The sequence below is a fragment of the Mugil cephalus genome, chromosome 1 (assembly GCF_022458985.1).
Source record: "Mugil cephalus isolate CIBA_MC_2020 chromosome 1, CIBA_Mcephalus_1.1, whole genome shotgun sequence".
NCBI lineage: Eukaryota > Metazoa > Chordata > Actinopteri > Mugiliformes > Mugilidae > Mugil > Mugil cephalus.
Genome location: NC_061770.1, coordinates 33,115,241 through 33,137,195, shown reverse-complemented (window position 1 = coordinate 33,137,195; position 21,955 = coordinate 33,115,241). Strand labels below are relative to the sequence as shown.

General features: G+C 42.8%; 3 protein-coding genes across 4 annotated transcripts; 1 reads left to right on the top strand and 2 right to left on the bottom strand.

Moving 5' to 3' along the window:
- Nucleotides 1-334: 334 nt before the first annotated feature.
- LOC125006646 (tripartite motif-containing protein 16-like) lies at nucleotides 335-2,012 on the top strand. The gene is made up of 2 exons (XM_047582931.1): nucleotides 335-846; nucleotides 910-2,012. Exons 1-2 carry the CDS (start codon nucleotides 336-338, stop codon nucleotides 2,010-2,012), a joined length of 1,614 nt encoding a protein of 537 aa, XP_047438887.1. The 5' UTR covers nucleotide 335.
- Nucleotides 2,013-4,610: 2,598 nt separating this feature from the next.
- LOC125014859 lies at nucleotides 4,611-6,071 on the bottom strand. Of its 2 annotated transcripts, none has more exons than XM_047596366.1 (4): nucleotides 5,996-6,071; nucleotides 5,842-5,897; nucleotides 5,347-5,715; nucleotides 4,611-4,828 (listed from the first exon to the last, which is right to left on the bottom strand). In XM_047596366.1, coding segments are annotated over exons 1-4 (639 nt in total). In that variant the 5' UTR covers nucleotides 5,998-6,071; the 3' UTR covers nucleotides 4,611-4,616. The 2 variants fall into 2 exon arrangements, with proteins under 2 accessions (XP_047452322.1, XP_047452314.1); XM_047596358.1 differs by having other exon boundaries at nucleotides 4,611-4,831; nucleotides 5,996-6,065.
- Nucleotides 6,072-9,586: 3,515 nt separating this feature from the next.
- Nucleotides 9,587-12,354, bottom strand: LOC125014685 (tripartite motif-containing protein 16-like). Its single transcript, XM_047595962.1, has 2 exons — nucleotides 10,788-12,354; nucleotides 9,587-10,706 (listed from the first exon to the last, which is right to left on the bottom strand). The coding sequence occupies exons 1-2, from the start codon at nucleotides 12,200-12,202 to the stop codon at nucleotides 10,526-10,528; spliced, it is 1,596 nt and encodes a 531-aa protein (XP_047451918.1). The 5' UTR covers nucleotides 12,203-12,354; the 3' UTR covers nucleotides 9,587-10,525.
- Between the last annotated feature and the right edge of the window lie 9,601 nt (nucleotides 12,355-21,955).

The window sequence follows — 21,955 nt, the reverse complement described above, 5'->3', positions numbered from 1 at the left end:
TTTCTCTTTCAGGCTGCTGAATAAGAAATAACCACAGCTCCTCCTTCTCTCACACAAGTTTAGATTTCTGATGCAACCAAGTTCAAACCTGCAGCTACTTCCTCCTCTGAATCATTTCTTTTACTGTTGTGTAGTGAAGCAGTTCCTCCGTGCAGCTCCAAACAAGTAAGTAAGCTCTAACTGTTTGTATTGACTGTGGATTATTTACCTGACTGATGGTAGGTCATTCATTCAGATCATTCACTGTAGAGTCACCTGTTGTTCAGATCAGAGCTCAGACTAGAGTCACTTCTATTAAACAGAAAATCACTCGGTTGTCGACACTGAGAGGAGAAATGGAGCAGAAAGGAGTTCATCTGGACAGAGAAACCTTCTCTTGTTCCATCTGTCTGGATCCACTGAAGGATCCTGTGACTACTCCCTGTGGACACAGCTACTGCATGAACTGTATTAAAAGCCACTGGGATGGAGAAGACCAGAAGAGAATCTACAGCTGCCCTCAGTGCAGGAAGACTTTCATACCGAGGCCTGTCCTGGAGAAAAACACCATGTTAGCAGAGTTAGTGGAGCAGCTGAAGAAGACTGGACTCCAAGCTGCTCCAGCTGATCACTGCTATGCTGGACCTGAAGATGTGGCCTGTGATGTCTGCACTGGGAGGAAGCTGAAAGCCTTCAAGTCCTGTCTGGTCTGTCTGGCCTCTTACTGTGAGAAACACCTCCAACCTCACTATGATGCAGCTCCATTAAAGAAACACAAGCTGGTGGAGCCCTCCAAGAAGCTCCAGGAGAACATCTGCTCTCGTCATGATGAGGTGATGAAGATTTTCTGTCGTACTGATCAGCAGAGTATCTGTTATCTCTGCACAATGTATGAACATAAACGCCATGAAACAGTCTCAGCTGCAGCAGAAAGGACTGAGAAGCAGAAGGAGGTGGAGGTGATGCTACAAAACATCCTGCAGGGAATCCAGGAGAGAAAGAAAGATGTGGAGCTGCTTAGATGGGAGCTGAAGGCCATCAAAGACTCTGCTGATAAAACAGTGAAGGACAGTAAGGAGATCTTCACTGAGAAGAAAAGAAGCTCTGATGTGGAGCAGCTGGTCAGATCCCAGCAGGAAACTGAAGAGAGTCGAGTCAAAGATGTTGAGGAGAAGCTGGAGCAGCAGATCACTGAGCTGGAGAGGAAAGGCTCCGAGCTGAAGCAGCTCTTAAACACAGAGGATCACAACCAGTTTCTACACAACTACCCCTCACTGCCACCACCCAGTGAGTCTACACACTCATCCAGCATCAAGATTCGTCCTCTGAGGTACTTTAAGGACGTGAAAGCAGCTGTGACAGAGACCAGAGAGAAACTACAGGACATTCTGAGAGAGACATGGACAAACATCTCAGTGACAGTGACTGAAGTGGATGTTTTACTGCCACAACCAGAGCCAAAGAGCAGAGATGAATTCTGGAAATATTCATGTGAAATCACACTGGATCCAAACACAGCAAACACACGTCTGTTATTATCTGAGGGAAACAGAAAAGTAACAAGAATGAAAAAACCTCAGTCTTATTCTGATCATCCAGACAGATTCACTGATTATTTTCAGGTCCTGAGTAGAGAGAGTCTGACTGGACGTTGTTACTGGGAGGTGGAGTGGAGAGGAGGAGGAGTTTATGTAGCAGTCGCATACAAGAATATCAGCAGAACAGGGAGGTCAAATAAATGTTTATTTGGATACAATGACAAATCTTGGTCATTAGATTGTGACACAAACAGTTACATATTTCACTACAACAAAGTCAGAACTGATGTCTCAGGTCCTGTTCCCTCCAGAGTAGGAGTGTACCTGGATCACAGAGCAGGTCTTCTGTCTTTCTACAGCGTCTCTGAAACCATGACTCTCCTCCACAGAGTCCAGACCACATTCACTCAGCCTCTCTATGCTGGAGTTTGGTTAGTTGGTCTTTATTCCAGGATCTCAAACAAAGTCCATGGAGAAAATGTGGAGCTAAGGTGAGGAGACTTTGACTTAGACAGACTTTAATGATCCAGTGAAATTACTTTCTCACAGTAGCTTTGTTGCACATAAAAGTAATACTCTTAATAACTGAGTTAACAGTCACACAACTGAAATTACAAACCTCTGCCAGATGGGGGAGCTATAAGATTATTTTCTGATTTCAAGTCAAACTGAATCTTGGACGAAGTTTCACAACAAAATTAATTTTGGGGGTTTTCAGTATTTTTTTATTCAGTTCATATAGTGTTGTTCTCAGAGGCTAATGTTATAATGTGATCGTCCAAAGTATCTAAAAAATGCTGAAATTTGTCCAAAAGCACCACATCATATATGTGAAGGTTTTACTGGAACGTCATGGAGCCAACCTCAGGAGGCTAAAGAAGATGTAGATGCATAAATCTGAACTGATTTTGCAGAAAAGCTTAAATGCACAACATTGTTTTTTACTGAAAATAAATCTGGACGCTGAGATGTAAAGGCTTGAGCTGCTAAAGGGCATTAGCTAAAAGAAAATAGTTGAGGGGAAATGTTGAAGCTTCATTTTAAATAGCTGTTGTTAACTAGAAATGGTCATCTGTACATCCATATATGCAGAGACTTGGTGGAAGCCCAAGCAGAGGCACTTTTAGTCCAGGAATGTCAAACTGAGATCAGATCATCACTGGTGAATAAAACTGTTCATCCTCACAGAAGAGAAGGTGATGAACAAAATACTTCTCATCTGTTATGTTGTAGGATAGAAACACGTGTTGAGAGAAAGAAGACGCCCAACAATCACCTTTTGTTCGTTTTTATTTTAACCACATCAGTTTCATGGTTCGTGGAGGATGAAAGACAGAAATGTCATGACATTTCATTTACATAACCACTTCCACCTTGTGGAAATCTGAACCTCTTCACAGAGAAAACGTGAATATAATAGAGATCAATAGGACTGGATCTTTATTGTCAGGTTGTGTGCAGCAGGAACACAGATATAGGTCCAGTGTTGATGCAGGTTATTTACATCAGCAGCAACGTGATCACAATCTCAACTGTCGACATGGGCAGAGTTTCTTCGACTGATTTAGAGCAGCCACAAACTCTGGGGAACAAACTCTGGTTGCAAATGCAAACTGATGCTAAACTAAAATCAAATCTGAAACGTCTCCACGGGAATCGATATTGAATGGAGTCAAATCAGAAGTCTATACCCAGTTTGAGAAAACAGAATAACTGATGGGAACATGTCCTCCTCCTCCTCCACACTAGGTGGCGATATGTGTCAACCTTTCCATCCGACCTATTATTTAATAAACTGCTGGAGTTGTTCCTGCCTCAGACTGGCATTTCAAACAAATCAACAACCAGATATCCATCCATAATTCAGCTTTTTTAATCTTGTACATGACGTGTGTGATACTTATGGTGCAGATAGATGGCGCTATCCCTCAGTGGTTCTTCTACCAGCTGTGTTTACCGTCTTCTTCTGCGACTGGTGTAGGTACCAGATCAGCTCGAGGAGTATCCGGTGCTTCTAGATGATGTCATCTATATGCTTGGGTTTAAATTATTTTCACAATATGTTTGGAAGAGATAGTTCAATAAAGGTTTTTATTTATAATTATTAATTTTCCACAAAACACCAAAAAAATAAAAAATAATAATAATACAATGACATCACATTCATAAAAAATAAAGGAATAAAATGACAAAATAACTTGAGTTCAGTCGGTTCATTTGTATAGTAGGCATTTTTATCCTGAAAAAGATTAAACACAAAATACAGCTAAACAAAACAAAACCATTAAGTTGCTTCGACAACAACCGCTAACTTAAACTGCTAACTTCTCTTCCACTTCTTCCTGTTGACCAACCAATTATTAAATGTGACGCCACCATCCCTGACGACTACGTGACGTCGCCTGGAAGCACCAGATTCTCCCCGAGCAGATCTGGTAGCTACAGCAGCTTTCTTGTAGTCACATGCCAGCACAGCAGTTGTGGAGCATTCATGTATGTGTTGTCTACGGCTCTATCACTTCCCTCATGAGGTGGCCAAAGGATGCTGATCTACATGACACAAAGCAGATACGTTATCATTTCTTTATTAAGTAAACAATAATGTGTTTTTCTAAAAACCTGTGTTGTGTTGTTATATTACACTTTATTATGCTAGTAAGATCGAAGCGTTTCATTCTAAAAGGGATATACAGACGCATTTGGTCAGAAATCTTTATTGTTGTTTTTATAACTTAAGAAAGGTGATATCATAGGTAGGTTAAAATATACTGCATATGTGTACTTTAAAAATAGATCCAAGATAATATTTGAAACGGAGTTGATGAGGGATAAAAACATTTGATAAATACCTTAAAAGAACCCATAAGCCCTGCCCTCATCACTATGGCTGAGGGGAGTGCTACACTTACACTAGCGATAGCCCTGCGTTATCCTGATACTTACATAAGCCTAGTATATTATCATTACTCACGTCTATTGTGCATTATTCATTATGAGTATTCTATCATAAGTGCTCCATTTAAACGCTGGACAGAAACATTACAGAAGACAGTACAGTGTAACAATGCACTCAGAAAGTGACAATCCAACAGCCAGGGTTCATTTGGTTTTGATGAGACGTTTCCGACACATCAACATTTTGCTTAGTCTCTTTCTGTTTTCTTCAAATCCCAGAGCAAACAAACTTATAAAACAGAGACACAGCAGTAGCGCTGCTGCTGTTGATGCTATCAGTTCATGATATGTCCTCCTCCTTCCATCATCTGGTTCTGGACTCAACGTTGGTCTCTGAGTCTGAGGCTGATCAGCAGCTGCTGGAAAGAGAGAGGTAAGGAGAACATAGAACATTAGTAGCTGCCAATTGAAAAGTTTGGTCCATTCTAAGAAAAGGACACCTTCATGAGTTTGACAAAATAAAAAGACCAGGATGTCCACAGAAGACAATGGTGGTAGATATCACAGCCCCAGTTTGGAATCTAGTGAATTTGGAGGCCAGGTCAACACCTTGTGATGTTCTTCATGTTTTTGAGTTGTTCCAAAAAGGTTTTTGTGTCTGTGTCAGGCTGCATCCTGCTGAGGACGGCTGCTGCCATCAAAGAGTGTCATCGTTATGGGGTGGGGGTGTGTGGTCTGGTCTAGGTGGGGGCTACATGTCTGAGTAACATCCATAAGAATGAATGAATGAATGTCAGGTCCAAAAGTTTCCCAGCAGAACAAAGAATCATCACAAGATGGTTTTAAAGTTTTCCTGTCATAATAATAATAATAATAATAATAAGGTCATAATGTTGTGGCTGATCGGTGTATATACGGAACTCTGTCAACTTACCAGTGACGTTGAGTTCACATCTACCAGATCTGGAGCCATAATCTGTGGTGACTTCACACTGGTACAGACCAGAGTCATTAATCCTGAGTCTGGACACGTGGAGTCTGATTCGTCCTTCTCTGAGGACGTCTTTGTCTCCCTGGACTCGTCCTGAAAACCGTTCATCCTGAGACTCTGACACCTCAACACCTTCATGTACATGATACAGAGTCAACTCTTTCTCTTGATGTTTGATGAAGAAGCTACAGACAATGAACAGATATTTGTATGAAGAGTCAGGTTTGGTGGTGAAGGTCCACTCCAGTGTGATGTGGTGGTTCTCCTCTGCCTGATAGGAGCTCTGTGTCACATTCACTTCAAATGTTGCTGCTGAGGAGACAGAGAGAGAAAGATAAAGAACAGACACACTGAGAACTGGAACATGGGAGTCTTTCAGCTCCATCATTGAAGACTGACAATTGATTTGGACTTCAACAAGTCCATTTCTAAACTGACCACAGACACATGAGTTGAGGATGATGAGCAGCAGGATCCCGCAGATCATCTTCTCCCTGTCAGAGGAGACAGAGGTGAAGAGTTTCTAAAGATGGTGCATTTGAATTCATTTTCAATTTTCAAACTTTGACTTTCACCAATTGGAAACATTTACATTTTCAGTTTTCTCTGTTGAAGAAATGTCACTGATGCACTGCACAGTCTTAAAGTTCCAGACCAGGTTGTGATGGACAGTAGAACCTCAAAGAAACGAATATTTCTGCATTTGAAGACAAAATACAAACAAGAGCATTTTTTATGTAAAAATAAACATTTTCTCTAATTTTCTCTCATATCTTTCTTCTCCTCTTTCTCTTGTCCAGTGAGATAGTGAATATAACACAATAATTTAAACTGTAGTAATGAGCCAGTTTCTGCTCATTAACAGAAACAAGTCATGTTTTCTGATGGGCTACATTTAAATGTAGAAACACATACCGTCTGGTCATTTCATGGAGTTTCCTATTTAAACCTCAACTTCCTACCAGTCTCTTAGAACTGAAGAAGCTTCTCAGATGACTGTCAAAACGTACCTCACCACACAGAGACTCTGGCATCTGTCCAGAGATATTATCTGTCTCTACAGTCTGGAGTCAGATTTCTCTTTGACAGCTGCTTGAGTTTGACTTTAACCGCTCACTTACTGTTTGCTCAAGTCCAGATTAATCACACTATAGTTGTAGTGAAAGTTGTCGTATAAAGAGTGCTCAACTTAAGAGGTTTTGTTTTCCTCCATTTAAATAAATAAAACATCCTCAAGCTACATTAATGAACACTGATGTTGATCTGAAAGAGGATTTCAAGTCCTTCTAACTACAACAAAGAAAAACTCATCTGTCCAACAACCTTCTCTACATTGTTGATTCACAGTAACAGAGTGTAACAAGGAGTTTGACTTGTTCCAATAGAAGAAATGAAGCTTTGTTATTTACCTTGTCAGTGTGTTGACTCGTCTGGTTATTTCTTCTTTCAGTCTACATTCTCTCTGCTCTGGATAGACGATGAAAACTATCACAACACCTCATCCAAACCCACAGTGAACAGAAAACATCCAGTTTACTCAAAAACACGCACATCCAAAAAGGAAAGACACAAAGATGCCGGATGAATGCTGTTGACTCTGTGTCCAACTCTGCAGAGCCACGTCTACAGGCTGTTCTTTCATACCTGAACAGTTATGAATAACTGACCTGACTGAGGTAACTGTCAGCAGTAAAGAAATAAAAATAAATCATTGACCAGGATCTGTAGTTATTAAATCAACACGTGTGTTTTCTAGTTTCAGATCAGTGGCTGCAGCATCGACTGTTTGAGATTAAACTTTCAAAGAGTTTATTGTCATGTGATCAGACTAGAAACATGTTTCTTTGTTCAATTCTTCTTTTGCCGTCCACCCAGATTCTTAACGATATCAACGAACATGTTAGGAGGTTGAATATTTTATAATTCTTGAATATGAGAGGCCTAAAAGGACAGATACAAGGAAGGTCTGAAGGAGTCATGTCTCTACTTTAAAGACGATGATGGAAGTGAGTCTTTGTTCATAACTTGTTCCAAGAGTCATCAACACATCAGGTCAAAGGTCACTCACAGCACATACAACCAGGACCATCTACTGCACTGTTCTGCCACAAGATGGCGCCACTCTGTCTACTTGTAAAGATGGTGCATTTATTAAATTCACACAACTTAGATACTTTAAAACGTATTTAATTAGATTTCAAAGACTGGTGTTTGAAATCATTCAGAAACAACTGAAAACATTTTTCTTTTTTTCATTTTGTAATGAACCAGTGAGCAGCATGTTCAGACTGTTACAGGTGGAAACCAGTCTAGATTTTAGTAAGAAGTAAACAAAAGAAACACACAAGACACTTAACACAGAGGACACAGATCTGGAAGAAGAAGTTAGACGAAGAAACAAAAGAATAAACAATATAATAGAGAAACACTGTGGTCCTCCGTCCTCATCTGAAGCTCATGGTAATGTGATGATAAGACCTGGATAACACAAACCAAAGATCCGCACAGGTCAAACACCAGTTACACACTGATGAGAAATAATCTCCTTCTCCTTTTATTCTGGGCAAATAGACCAATGAACTATTTTACTCCTCCCACAAACACAGGGAGGAGTAAAAGAGAAGTTTTCAGAATGTTGAAAAAGAAATGCTTTTAGTTTTTCTGACTGAAAACAAGAAAAAAAAGAAAAAGAAAAGAAGTGAAATTGTCATCACGTCTCCTGAAGCTGATAGTTGTGGTTTATATCCACCACGGATCCATCAGCCTGACTCTGACTCTCTCACCCGTTTTGATTCTTGTCACCAAACCACCAGTCGCCTGGTTTCTCTGAACTCTGAACTAGTCTGTCACAGGTGACAAGTGTTGGCCCTCACTGTTGTCATAGAAACAGCTTTAGATCAAACCTGATACACGTTCATATAAAATGAGCTCAGTGTTCAGGAAGGTGATCTGGACTAACTCTCTAAAAGATCTGTGGGAAGACGTTGTTTCCTGCTGTAGCTCACCAGACTTTTAGAAACAGGAGCTTCTGAGTCCAGACAAAGTTGTGACCAAGTGTCTGTGTGTTTACCAGCAGCAGCTCTTCTCTTTGATATGAACGTTAGTGAGAATTTAGATGTTTAGTTTGTCAGAGAGACACTAGTGTGAGTGGAGAAGCTCTCTAATCATTACAAAGACCTGACTCCAAACTATAGCAGAATAAAGATAAAAACTACAGTGACACGTCTCAAGAAACGAGGACCATGTGTGTGTGTTCATGTAAAAAACACAGTAGAACCACATCACTGAGGGAAGGGAACCTCATATGTCTGTGTGTGACAACAAGATTAGTTGTGTTACAGAGTTGGAGCTGAAGGAGGCTCATTCTACTCATCAGCTCCATTTTAAAAGGTTAGTCTTCTTTAATCGGAGCCACAGTTACACAAGAATAAAACAAAAAAACTCTAAATCTAGACACATACACACGCCTTGTTTGTTGGCTTGTAGCACTGAGGTTATATTTACAAAGAGCCTTATTGGCCTACAGGGTGAAGACACAGACTTCTGCATTTTGCAAAACTCTAGATCCACTTCTATAAAATTCAGAAGTCTGTGTCTAGATGAGAGGGAACTGGTTCACCAAGTTCTTGGTGAACCAGTTCCCCAATAAAACCACACACACACACATGTTGTTGTTTGTTGTCTTGTAGCACTGAGTTTGTGTTTCCAAAGTACTTTATTGTCCTACAGGGTGAATTCAGGTGAACAGGGACATCATGAGAAAACAACATTTCACTTGACCCTGAAAAGTCAAATCAACTGTTGCTGAGACCAGCGGAAGAAAATCACCTCAGTCACATGACACCATTGTGGTCTGTAGCACCTTGAATCTTCCCAACTCCAGTCTTATACCAGAATCACCTCAAACACAAACATGGGAAACTTTACTCAGACGTAGGGGTGGGCAATATGGCAAAAATACAATTTTTGAAAAAATAAAATCACGATTTCGATTTTATCACGATCTTAAATTGAAAAATGAAAAACAGACAATATTTTCTCTGCATTCAGAGTAGAGACGTGGCATGGCCGTGTTGGAGAAGTATTTTCGTCTGGGCAGCTCGAACCACGGCTCAACTACTTTAAGCAGGCGTTTGAACCCCTCGTTTTCTACCGTCTTGAAGGGTACCATATCTTTTGCAAGATAAAATTCACTTCCTGTTCTAAGTTAAACATATTTTGTTCCACTAGACTCTAAATGCAGTAAGTGGTGAAGTTTGATGGTGAACATTTCGGCATTTTTCAGATACTTTGGTCCATCACATTATCACATTAGCCTACGAGAGTTTCAGTGTTGAAAAACATATAAACTGAATTAAAAAAAATACTGAAAACCCCAAAATTACTAAAAATTAGTCTTATTGTGAAACTTCATCCAAGATTCAGTTTGACTTCAGAAAATAATCTTATAGCTCCTCCATCTGGCAGAGGTTTGTAATTTCAGTTGTGTGACTGTTAACTCCATTATTAAGAGTGTTACTTTTGTGTGCAACGATGCTCCTGTGACAAAGTAATTTCCCTTGTGAATCATTAAAGTCTGTCTAAGTCAAAGTCTCCTCACCTTAGCTCCACATTTTCTACAAGAGCTTTGTTTGAGATCCCATCAAGACAGGAGACGGTCATTTGTTCATGTGTGACAAACAGCAGCTTTATTCATCATGTGAAGCTTCAGTTTGTTCCCCATTAAATCAGTAAAGTCTGATCAATGACTCTTGTTCAGTGAGTTTAGAAACAACAACATACAAACACATCAACAAAAATGTTGATGAGACGTCCAGAGCTCAGACAAGTTCAGATTGTCATGTGGACAAATGTCAGTTTATGTGAATCAAAGTCATGGTGAGCAGTGAGAGCCTCCGTGGCTAAACAGACACAGGAAGGAGAAAACCCAAACACAGTCCAACATCAAGCAAACAACAAAGCAGGAGACGACAAAGTACCGCCCACAAAGTGTGATGGACAGCTGATCTCTGAGCAATGAAGACACGACACAACAATGAGCTCTCAGCTACAACCATGGAGACCAAACCACCTGGAGGCTAGAAGACACATTTTAACCAACTGTCCCTGAAGAGACTTCTGTCTATTTGACTTTAATCAACTCAGCAGAGGATCCAGGAAAAAGACCAAGTCCAGCATAGAGAGGCTGAGTGAATGTGGTCTGGACTCTATGGAGGAGAGTCATGGTTTCAGAGACTCTATAGAAAGACAGAAGACCTGCTCTGTGATCCAGGTACACTCCTACTCTGGAGGAAACAGGACCTGAGACAGAAGTTGGGACATTGTTGTACCAAAATCTATAACTGTTTGGTCCACAATATAATGACCAAGATTTGTCATTGGATCCAAATCCACATTCCTCTAAGTTCCCTGCTCTGCTCATATTCTTGTATGCGACTGCTACATGAACTCCTCTTTCTCTTCCTCTCCACTCCACCTCCCAGTAACAACGTCCAGTCAGACTCTCTCTACTCAGGACCTGTCTCCAATAAGTGAATCTGTCTGGATGATCAGAATAAGACTGAGGTTGATTCATTCTTGTTACTTTTCTGTTTCCCTCAGATAATAACAGATGTGTGTTTGCTGTGTTTGGATCCAGTGTGATTTCATGTGAATATTTCCAGAATTCATCTCTGCTCTTTGGCTCTGGTTGTGGCAGTAAAACACCCACTTCAGTCACTGTCACTGAGATGTTTGTCCATGTCTCTCTCAGAATGTCCTGTAGTTTCTCTCTGGTCTCTGTCACAGCTGCTTTCACATCCTTAAAGTACGTCAGAGGACGAATCTTGATGCTGGATGAGTGTGTAGACTCACTGGGTGGTGGCAGTGAGGGGTAGTTGTGTAGAAACTGGTTGTGATCCTCTGTGTTTAAGAGCTGCTTCAGCTCGGAGCCTTTCCTCTCCAGCTCAGTGATCTGCTGCTCCAGCTTCTCCTCAACATCTTTGACTCGACTCTCTTCAGTTTGCTGCTGGGATCTGACCAGCTGCTCCACATCAGAGCTTCTTTTCTGGAGGAGACGGATCATCTCAGTGAAGATCTCCTTACTGTCCTCCACTGTTTTATCAGCAGAGTCTTTGATGGCCTTCAGCTCCTGTCTAAGCAGCTCCACATTTTTCTTTCTCTCCTGGATTCCCTGCAGGATGTTTTGTAGCATCACCTCCACCTCCTTCTGCTTCTCAGTCCTTTCTGCTGCAGCTGGGACTGTTTCATGGCCTTTATGTTCATCCATTGTGCAGAGATAACAGATACTCTGCTGATCAGTACGACAGAAAATCTCCATCATCTTATCATGACAAGAGCAGATGTTCTCCTGGAGCTTCTTGGAGGGATCCACCAGCTTGTGTTTCTTTAATGGAGCTGCATCGTAGTGAGGTTGGAGGTGTTTCTCACAGTAAGAGGCCAGACAGACCAGACAGGACTTGAAGGCTTTCAGCTTCCTCCCAGTGCAGACATCACAGGCCACATCTTCAGGTCCAGCATAGCAGTGATCAGCTGGAGCAGCTTGGAATCCAGTCTTCTCCAGCTGCTCCACTAACTCTGCTAACATGGTGTTTTTCTCCAGGACAGGCCTCGGTATGAAAGTCTTCCTGCACTGAGGGCAGCTGTAGATTCCCTTCTGGTCTTCTCCATCCCAGTGGCTTTTAATACAGTTCATGCAATAGCTGTGTCCACAGGAAGTAGTCACAGGATCCCTCAGTAGATCCAGACAGATGGAACAAGAGAAGGTTTCTCTGTCCAGATGAACTCCTTTTTGCTCCATTTCTCCTCTCAGTGTCGACGACCGAGTGAGTTTCTGTTTCCTAGAAGTGACTCTAGTCTGTGCTCTGATCTCAACAACATGTGACTCTACAGTGAATGGAGCCAATCAGCTCTCACACTTCAACACATGTTGGTTCGACCCATCTTCAATGCAGAGATCTAAAGGGGAGGGAACAAGGAAACATGAGGGAGAGGGAGGAGTTATCAGACTTTGACTAATTCTTCACTGAAGCAGGCGCTGTTTGTTTGATGGAGAAGTTTTCCTGCTAAACAACTTTATGGTGCGTTTCAGTCAGACATTGATGTGCTCATGAAAACTGATTGTTGACATATTTTATTTTCTGCATTGTGACATTGCCATTATTGTCAAATGTCTTATGATTATGTCAACAGTCATCTCTACAAACAGTGTTGTTCATGTTGGTGTGATTTGACTTCATTTATGATAAAAAAAAAAAAAACAAGCAAAATAAAATCCACATCATTCACCTTCATAGGACTTTTTACATCAGTTTCTACATAATTTCTCCATAATGAGCTTGTAGATCTAGCAGGTCACTTAGTTTGTATATTCAGACATAAATACAACCTGGAAATCTGTGTTTTACATATACATATCCAGCATCAGTGATCAGTCCAAACAAAGATCGACAAAGAAGCTCATGGAAAGAATGATAAGTTATTATGCTGACATGTTTTCTAAACAAGTCATGAGAGAGATTTTCCAGGTTTGGATAAAAGATCCAATGTGAAAAGTTATCTGGTTTGAACTGATTTCCTGAACTGAATGAATAACCTATCATCAACCAGTGAAACCTTTGACAGTAAATACAAAGAATTAACACAATTAACACAAAACTAAATATATTAAGCAGTTTGAACCTACTTACTTATTTGTAGCTGCATGGAGGAATTGCTTCACAACACAACAATAAAAGAAATGTTTCAGAGTAGGAAGTAGCACCAGATTTGAACTTAATTGCATCAGAAATCTAAACTTGTGACAAAGAAGGAGGAGCTGTGGTGATTTTCCAGGATCAACTGTTCTGACGTGTTTTTCATCAACAACACAACCAAGGGCGTGTCTAAGAGATGCATCTTCATGTTTAACTGGTTTAACGACTTCCAAAATATTTGTAGTCAATGACGCATTGAATATTTCTCTTTGGTGGATCAAAGAGACAATCAATTCAATTCAATTCAATTGTATTTATATAGCACTAATATCAATACAAATTGTCTCAAGACGGTTTAAAAAAACTGTCCTGAAACCTCCAGAGCAAGCCGGGGGGGCAACGGTGGCAATGAAAAACTCCCTGTTAAAAGAAAGAAACCTTGAGCAGAATCCAGCTCATATGGAGGGACCCATCTGTCGAAGGCCAGCCTGGTAGAAACATAGACGATAGAGAGAAAGGAAGAGCAGGAGAGTAAACAAACTTCTGTCATAGATACATATATCGAGCTGAAGGAAACACGTAGAATCTAATAATACAACATATAGCTGATGATCTTATATGACAGTTTGAGAGTATAACAGGATTCATGGGCAGGTTGGTTAACTGTTCAAGAATCAAGAATCAAGAATCTTTATTGTCATTATGCAAGGCACAACGAAATTCTGTTCAGCAGCTCTTGGTATAAATGTACAGACCTGAGATATATAAATAATATAAATATAGAATAGGAAATATAAAATAGAATAACAAGTTAAAATAAAAAATAGAATTTAAGAATAAAATAAGATGAGATGAGAGGTAGTAGTGCAATCAAGGATATTTAAAGTGACCAGTATGAATATTGCATGTATAGCAGCATGTTTAGATAAGGTGCAGTGCAGTATCAGAGTCTATCTGGCATCTGCAGGGGTTTAATGCTCAGTCTCTGGATGGGGGGGTATGTGAGGAGATGGGGTGATGGATTTCACAGCTCTGGGGAAGAAGCTGTGTCTCAGTCTGTTTGTGTTGGTCTTTATATTCCTGAACCTCTTCCTGGAGGGAAGAGGCACAAACAGTTCGTGGCCTGGGTGGGTGGGGTCTGCAGCTATACGGCCAGCCCTCCTTTGGACCCGGCTGTCATATATTGAGTCCAGGTGTGGGAGAGGACTCCCAACAATCCCCTGTGCGGTTTTCACTACCCGGGCCAAGTCCTTCCTGTCCTGTACAGTGCAGCTCCCATACCACACTGTTGCACTCAGACAGAGGATGCTCTCTATTGTGGCTCTGTAGAAGTTTGTCAGAAGCTGAGAGGAGAGTCCAGTCCTTTTCAGCTTCCTGAGGAAGAAGAGCCTTTGTTGGGCCTTCTTCACCAGGTGAGATGTATGCGTGGACCAAGTGAGGTCAGATGTGATGTGGATGCCAAGGAACTTGATGTTGTCCACCCGCTCCACCTCCTCCCCATGAATGAGGAGAGGGGTGTGTTCCTTCCTCCTGGATCTCCTGAAGTCCACGATGACCTCTTTGGTCTTGCTGGTGTTCAGGACAAGGTTGTTGTCTGAACACCATCCTGTCAGGTGCTGGATCTCCTCTCTGTAGTGAGTCTCGTCGTTGTCCGATATGAGACCCACTACGGTGGTGTCATCTGCAAACCGGTGTTCATCCAGCGGTTAGTAATAGAAAATAAATTATAAGGGATTAGAGAACAGGAGCTTGGTGCCAGAGAGGAGAGAGGAGAGGACATGTCCTCGGTGCATCGTCCCCCTGCAGCCTAGGCCTATAGCAGCATAACTAAGGGATGGTTAAGTCCAGCTCTAACTACAAGCTTTGTCAAAAAGAAAAGTCTTAGTCCTGACCTTAAACGTAGAGACTGTGGCTGCCTCCTGAACCCAAACTGGAAGCTGGTTCCATAGGAGAGGAGCCTGATAGCTGAAGGCTCTACCTCCCATTCTACTTTTAGAAACTCTAGGAACCACAAGCAGACCTGCACTTAGAGATTGTAGTGATCTGTTGGGACAGTATGGTACTATGAGGTCTTTCATATATGATGGAGCTAGGCCTTTCAGGGCCTTGTATGTAAGGAGGAGGATTTTAAATTCAAGTACGGATTTTAAAGGGGAGCCAATAAAGAGAAGCTAAAACTGGAGTAATATTCTCAAAAGAGGGTTATGAGAATATATTGTCATAAGTTAGGACAAGATCTAAGGTGTGATTGAAACAGTGAGTTGATCCATTTACATTCTGCGACAAGCCAATTGAATTTAATAATGACATAAATGAAGAGCTAAGACGGTCACTGTTAACATCAACATGGATGTTAAGGTCACCTACTATAATTACTTAATCTGTTCTAAGCACTAAATCACAGAAACTCAGAGAATTCAGCAGACAGCAGTTACCACATCTACCATATCATTAACTCACTTTCTGTTACTTTCTTTTTAGCAAACACTCACCGACAACTTGTTTGCCTTCAGTAGACTCTGTTTTCAATGAATTTATCTCATTTTTCTTCCTTTCTTTCACTTCGCTCACTTTACAAAACTCTGCTCCGACTTGATGCTCTCTGTCTCTGAATAGACGCTCACTCACACTCAAACAAAATGGTGGGCGGGGCTACACTGTGTTTACAGTTCTGATTGGCCAATCTGACCTGATGCATTCAGGGGACAGAAAAACATGGGGAACATTGTTACTACACGAGACCGTACATGCAGTTTTCTTATTAAACTAAACAATGAATAGAACATTCCTTTCCTTTCCTTTCCTTTTCTAATTTATTTATGTAGCCCAATATATTTAAAGGGTTACATATGGGTGTGAGACAGTACTAGAGAAGTGGAAGAGAACTGTGTAAGACTGCAGCTCTGCCATCTGGGCTGAACTCTGGATTGTCATGGTGTTGGGGGTTTAAATTTAAATTCCTAGAGATAAGAGAAGCACCCGCCAAGGTGGGGTGAACTCCATCTCGTCTAATCAGACCAGGCTTTCCCCGGAAAGAGTTCCAATTATCAACATAGGTCACGTTGTTGGCTGGACACCCCCGAGATAACCAGCGGTGGAATCACGACATGCGACTAAACACATCATCACTGGTCAGATTGGGCAGGGGTACTGAGAAAACTACGGAGTCCGACATCGTTTTTGCAAACTTACACACCGATTCACCATTAAGTGTAGTGACCTCCGATTGGCGTAACCGTTGGTCATTACTGCAGACGTAAATAACAATCGTACCGTATTTAGCCTTTGTCTTAGCCAGTAGTTTGAGATAAGATTTCTTGTCGCCTGCTCTGGCCCCTGGAATGTATTTAACTATAGTTGCTGGATTCTCTAACTTCACGTTCCACAAAATAACGTCGCCAATTACCAGAGATGGTTTCTCAGCGGGTGTGTCGCTGAGTGGGGAAAATCTGTTTGAAACGTGAAGCGGTTGGTGGTGCAGGTTGGTTTTGGACGGTGTCTGGATCCAGAACCTCATGTTTCTAAAAGTCTGGTGAACTACAGTAGAAAACAGCTCCTGAATGAATCCAACCAGGAGATCCCTGTCCCTTCGGCCCATCCACTTCCAGGTCACTGCTCTCGACGCTCACATAAGTATGCGCACCTTAGCATGCTGGTTGTTTACACTCCTTAGAGTTTTATTTAACATAAATGTCACTCTTTAATAGATCTGGCATTTCCGTGGTGGCAATATTGTTGGGCTCATTTACTGCCACTGACCGGACCATAGGTGAGTCATGGTGAGCTCCTATTGCTAATTGTTTTTAGCCAGATGCTTTTGCCAGTTGCTTTAAAGGATAAAGTCCTCACAGAGGTCCATCAAAATCACGGCCACCAGAGGGTGGGCAGGACTCTGGAATTACTCAGGCAGTGTTGCTATTAGCCGGGGATGTCGTCAGATGTGAGGCGCTGATGTCAGACTTGTGAGCGGTGCCAAGTGGCTAAGGACTCCGGACCATCAGTTCGTAGCTTTATGGGACATCTGCTTGTGTCAGAGCCTAACGAAATCCTGGCGATGGATTTCACCCTGCCTGAACCAACCCATAATGGACTGGAAAATGTCCTTGTGTTGACGAATGTTTTTTTCAGCAACACTCTTGCCATTCCCACTTGTGACCAGTGTGCTGCTACAGTGGCACAGGTGTTTGTCACAGAGTGGTTTGAAAAATTTGGTGTTCTGGCACACATTCATTCTAATCAGGGTTACAATTTCGAAGGTGCACTCATCCAGCAGCTATGTGGTTTGTGAAAAATGCTGCACCACACTGTACTATCTTGCAGGTAACGCTCAGTGCGAGTGTTTCAATCGCACACTTCATGATTTGCTGCACACTTTGCCTCCCTCTTGAAAGCGTGATTGGCACTTTTGTCTATCTCAGGTATTATATGCTTATAATACCACACCACATCAATCCACTGAGGAATCACCATTTTTCCTCATGTTTGGTCGTGAGGCAAGGCTCCCTGTTGATTTCTTGCAGGTGTAGTGGTATGAGGCACCACTGTCTTGAATACTTCCGGTTCACCCTGCCCTCTCTGGCCAATCATTAGTCACACAGAGAGGATAAAAGTAGGAGAGGTTTCTCCCCCCTGTCCTCTCGCTTCCTGCCTCGTCGGCCCGCCCACTTCCAGGTTGTCCCCGCTGCTCACTGCATCGGACAGGTAGGCACGCATTAGCATGCCGGTAAAAGTGCACACTTGTTAGTGTCAGTTAATTCAAACATAACCTTTCCGATAGATCCGGCATCCTTGACGCGGTCCTGGCAGGGCACTGGGGTCGCTATCACTGGCGTTTAGGTGAGTTGCGGTGTGCTGCTGCTGCTAATTGTCTTGGCCAGGTGTTGAGCCTCCTCCTTTCTCCACTCCTCTCCCTCTAACAGTGCTGGTTGTTGGTGTTGTGGTGGCTGTCCCCCGCCGCTACGTCGACCCTCTTCACCCCTCTCCCTTTTTGGTAGAGACCGAAACCGACCGGATAAAAGGCCGGTAGTTTGGACGCCAAGCAGAGTAAGACTGGTACTGAATAATCCCGGCTGATTAGCCACGGCTGCCTCGCCACTTCGCTACTGCTACCTTGCTACTGCTACTTCGTTGTTCCTGTTATTTCGCTGCTCCTGACTTTGGGTTCTTGACGGCCGTTTTGGGTCGACCTGCTTCGCGCTGCTGGCCCGGGTTTTCTGCTGCTATTGCACGTGTGGCGGTGCGCGTTCGTTGGTGTGTGGCTACCGCTTGTGCTGGACATTACGAGCCCAGTCCAGACCCTCAGCCCCTAGTTTGGATTGCGTGTGTGCGTGTGTGCGTGAGTGTTTGCGTGTGTGCGTGAGTGCCCACGTGTGTGCGTGAGTGCTTACGTGTGTGTGCGTTTTAAATGCAATTCTCAAGGTGTGGTGTAATTTTGTTTATTCATTTATTTATATTTTGTTTCTTTTTCTGATTAATAGTAAAGTTTATTGTGGTTATTTATTTTTTTGGTTAAGTGGTTTGCTTTGCTTGAGTAAGGTGTCATTTTGGGAGTTTATTGTAATTATTTACGTTCTATTTGGGGGGAAAACTTCTTAATTTCAGCCCTCAGTTACTTGTCAGAAATGGATTAGTTACGATTACGGTTGAGTAGATATCTCTGGCCAGAGACTCTTTAATCTGTTTGTTAATTTGTTTGATTTTTGATTAATCTAATTGTATTATTCCTTAGTGTATTAATTGATTATTCTTTAATTCGTTTATATGTGGGATATTGTTTGTTTTCCTTTAATTGTGAGCCCTGTTAACTGTGCTTTATTTTCCCTAGAGCTGGAGGTGGACGGTGGTGGTGGTTCTTCCCCGGGTGGTGTTGGTCCCCTGTGTGTGTGTGTCTGTGGTGGTCCCTGCTTATTTTGTGCGCTCCTCACGTTTTTTTGGTTGTGTGAGTGGGGTGCCCCCCCTTTTCATTTTTATTGTGGACGTCACTCCCCACGTTGGTTCCTCCTCCAGCCGGTAAGCCCCAGCTCGTATCCTTTTTCTCAGTTGGCTCTGTTTTTTTTATTATTTTCATTTCGTCCCATGCCTTGTTTATTTTAGAGTGCCAAAAATAAAGTTTTTGTATGTGATAATTGAACTCCGTCTCCTATTCTCCCTGATTGAACGAACCTGTGTCCTTTTGTAATAGTTGGTAATTGACCTTTAATACGGGTCCTTGGGCCCTAACCCAAGGTGGCGTTGTCGGTTGTATACAAAAGAGAAAAGAGTTTTGAGACATAACTGAGTAAATTATCCCTCGTGTTGCCACACAGGGAAGGGTGCAGGACCCTGTTGATGGGACCGTAAATGTCTGGATCTGGGCTTTTGAAGGTGTCAAGGACAGGTTGAGGAAAACTGCCCAACGTCAGACGGAAAATCACGATCAGTCTGTCTGGTCAGAGCCACTTGTTGTGGGTCAGTTAGTTCGGCTAAAGGAGTTTGGCTGGAAGGACCGTCATAAGATCCAGCACAGGTGGAATCCTGTGGTGTATCAGGTGATTAAAGCTCCTCCTGGCAATGATGTGGTGTATACAATTGCACCAGAGGATGACCTTGCTAAGGTCAAGCAGGTACATCGAATGCTGCTTCAAGGCATAGTCGGGATGGCTGCTGCTGGCTGGGCCCTTAGCCGTTCAGTCGAATTCTGTGTCTGCTGGGGCACAAACTAACTGTGAACTGGACTTTATCTACACTAAAGCTAAGCTGAAGAGCCCTGAGTAAACCCGGCCATTTAGCCATGGCTACTTCGTCACTGTTACTTTGCACTGATACTCCACCTCCGCCTCCTCTTGCTTCACTGGCCTGTTTCTGGTTCCCGTCGACTGACTCGAGCCAACTTACTCTCTGCTACTGACCCTGTTCCCACACGGGGGGGTGTGTGTGTGTGTGTGTGTGTGTGTGTGTGTGTGTGTGTGTGTGTGTGTGTGTGTGTGTGTGTGTGGGGAGAGAGGGAGTGTGTGTGTGTGTGTGTGTGTGTGTGTGTGGGGAGAGAGGGAGTGTGTGTGTGTGTGTGTGTGGGGAGAGAGGGAGTGTGTGTGTGTGGGGAGAGAGGGAGTGTGTGTGTGGGGAGAGAGGGAGTGGGGAGAGAGGGAGTGTGTGTGGGGAGAGAGGGAGTGGGGAGAGAGGGAGTGTGTGTGTGTGTGTGGGGAGAGAGGGAGTGGGGAGAGAGGGAGTGTGTGTGTGTGTGGGGAGAGAGGGAGTGGGGGAGGAGGAGGGAAGTGGAGTGGTGTGTGTGGGGAGAGAGGGAGTGGGGAGAGAGGGAGTGGGTGTGTGTGGGGAGAGAGGGAGTGGGGAGAGAGGGAGTGGGTGTGTGTGGGGAGAGAGGGAGTGGGGAGAGAGGGAGTGGGTGTGTGTGGGGAGAGAGGGAGTGGGGAGAGAGGGAGTGGGGTGTGTGTGGGGAGAGAGGGAGTGGGGAGAGAGGGAGTGGGTGTGTGTGGGGAGAGAGGGAGTGGGGAGAGAGGGAGTGGGTGTGTGTGGGGAGAGAGGGAGTGGGGAGAGAGGGAGTGGGTGTGTAATTTCCTTTTGGTAACTTCTCAGTTACGTTGGTTTGTATATTGTTTGGTTTTGGTAATTCGTCTATTTTGGAGGTTTACTGCCTCCCTACATTTAATATTCATATTTAACATTTAGATTTAACATTTAATAAATGTGATAAAAGAACATGACTTTGTTCACTGCATATTTGTTAGTGTTTTGGAGCTATGGGGTGTTTGACTGTGTATAGAGGTAATGTGAGTGCCAAAGATTTTGTACTGTTGTATTTAACATCCTGTGTGGATGCGTAGAAATGATGAAATGGAATACAGATGGGGATAGTATTGTACGGGTCAGTGTATAGATGCCTCAATTCATAGATGTTGGGGGTTGCTTTAATTACTCACATGTTTTTACTTCTAGTACCTTTAACCACACCAGTTTGACCAGACTTTTATCAACACGCATCTCAGATCAGGAATCAGGCATACTCCTGAGACTACACAACAAAAGCCCAGGGGCAGGCATGGTGTGTGACTCTGAGCCTCAGCTGCAGGTAATTTGCGTAAATTGTTGTATATATTGAAAATATATAATGTCACAAAATATCGTTATCACAAGAGAAACAATGGCCCGTATAGCTGACACCACTTTCATTTAATTTACATTTGTTGTCTATGTCACAGACACTGGGAAAAGGGGTGTGGGGGGAATCTGTGAGAGAGAGATCCAAGATTTGCTATTAGACCAAGAAGGGATGGAGGTCGCTGTATGTCACCGTGGCTTTCTTTTGAAAGCCCTTAATATGTACAGGGGTGAGATATTTGCTTACCCCGTTCCTTCAAAAGGAGCTGATGCCAGCCAGGCAAATTACAATTGCACTGGAGTTAGTTAATTTACATGGGTGTCTGTCTACCCTGTCTAACCTTACTGTCTCTCTACTGTCTTGATGAGCAAAGTCTTGGGATGAGCATGGTAAGAGCAATCTTTGAACATGAAAACGAAGCTGCGGGAAAATGGAAAGATTATAACGAAAAAAAAAACATATAAAAATCTAGAGCACTACATGGTTCATCTTGACCAAACTGGGGTTGGGAGGAGGAGCTATGACCTGATGATATGGAGCTGGCCTATCATGGTCAGACAGTTGACTTGGGTCTGCCTGAGCCCCCCCGATGGAGGTGGTGTTACACACAGTGACTCACAGTGTGTGTTTTGTATGCAAGTCATCCGGTAAATATCATCCAGGTTCCTGTGAACCTACCTGGTAAATATGCAAACTTATTAAATGACTGGTCTGTGTGTAATCATAACACTTCTGATTCTATCTTATTTTATTTACACACACACAC

Excerpts from the sequence above, each read along its gene's own strand:
- LOC125006646 (XM_047582931.1), top strand. The coding sequence starts at position 336 with ATGGAGCAGAAAGGAGTTCATCTGGACAGAGAAACCTTCTCTTGTTCC. Across the intron at positions 847-909 it reads CTGTCGTACTGATCAGCAGA|AAAGGACTGAGAAGCAGAAG; the intron begins GTATCTGTTATC and ends CAGCTGCAGCAG.
- LOC125014859 (XM_047596358.1), bottom strand. Across the intron at positions 5,716-5,841 it reads CCTCAACTCATGTGTCTGTG|CAGCAACATTTGAAGTGAAT; the intron begins GTCAGTTTAGAA and ends CTGTCTCCTCAG. Across the intron at positions 4,832-5,346 it reads ATGTGAACTCAACGTCACTG|CAGCTGCTGATCAGCCTCAG; the intron begins GTAAGTTGACAG and ends CTCTCTTTCCAG.
- LOC125014685 (XM_047595962.1), bottom strand. The coding sequence starts at position 12,202 with ATGGAGCAAAAAGGAGTTCATCTGGACAGAGAAACCTTCTCTTGTTCC. Across the intron at positions 10,707-10,787 it reads TTAGAGGAATGTGGATTTGG|AGGTCCTGTTTCCTCCAGAG; the intron begins ATCCAATGACAA and ends AACTTCTGTCTC.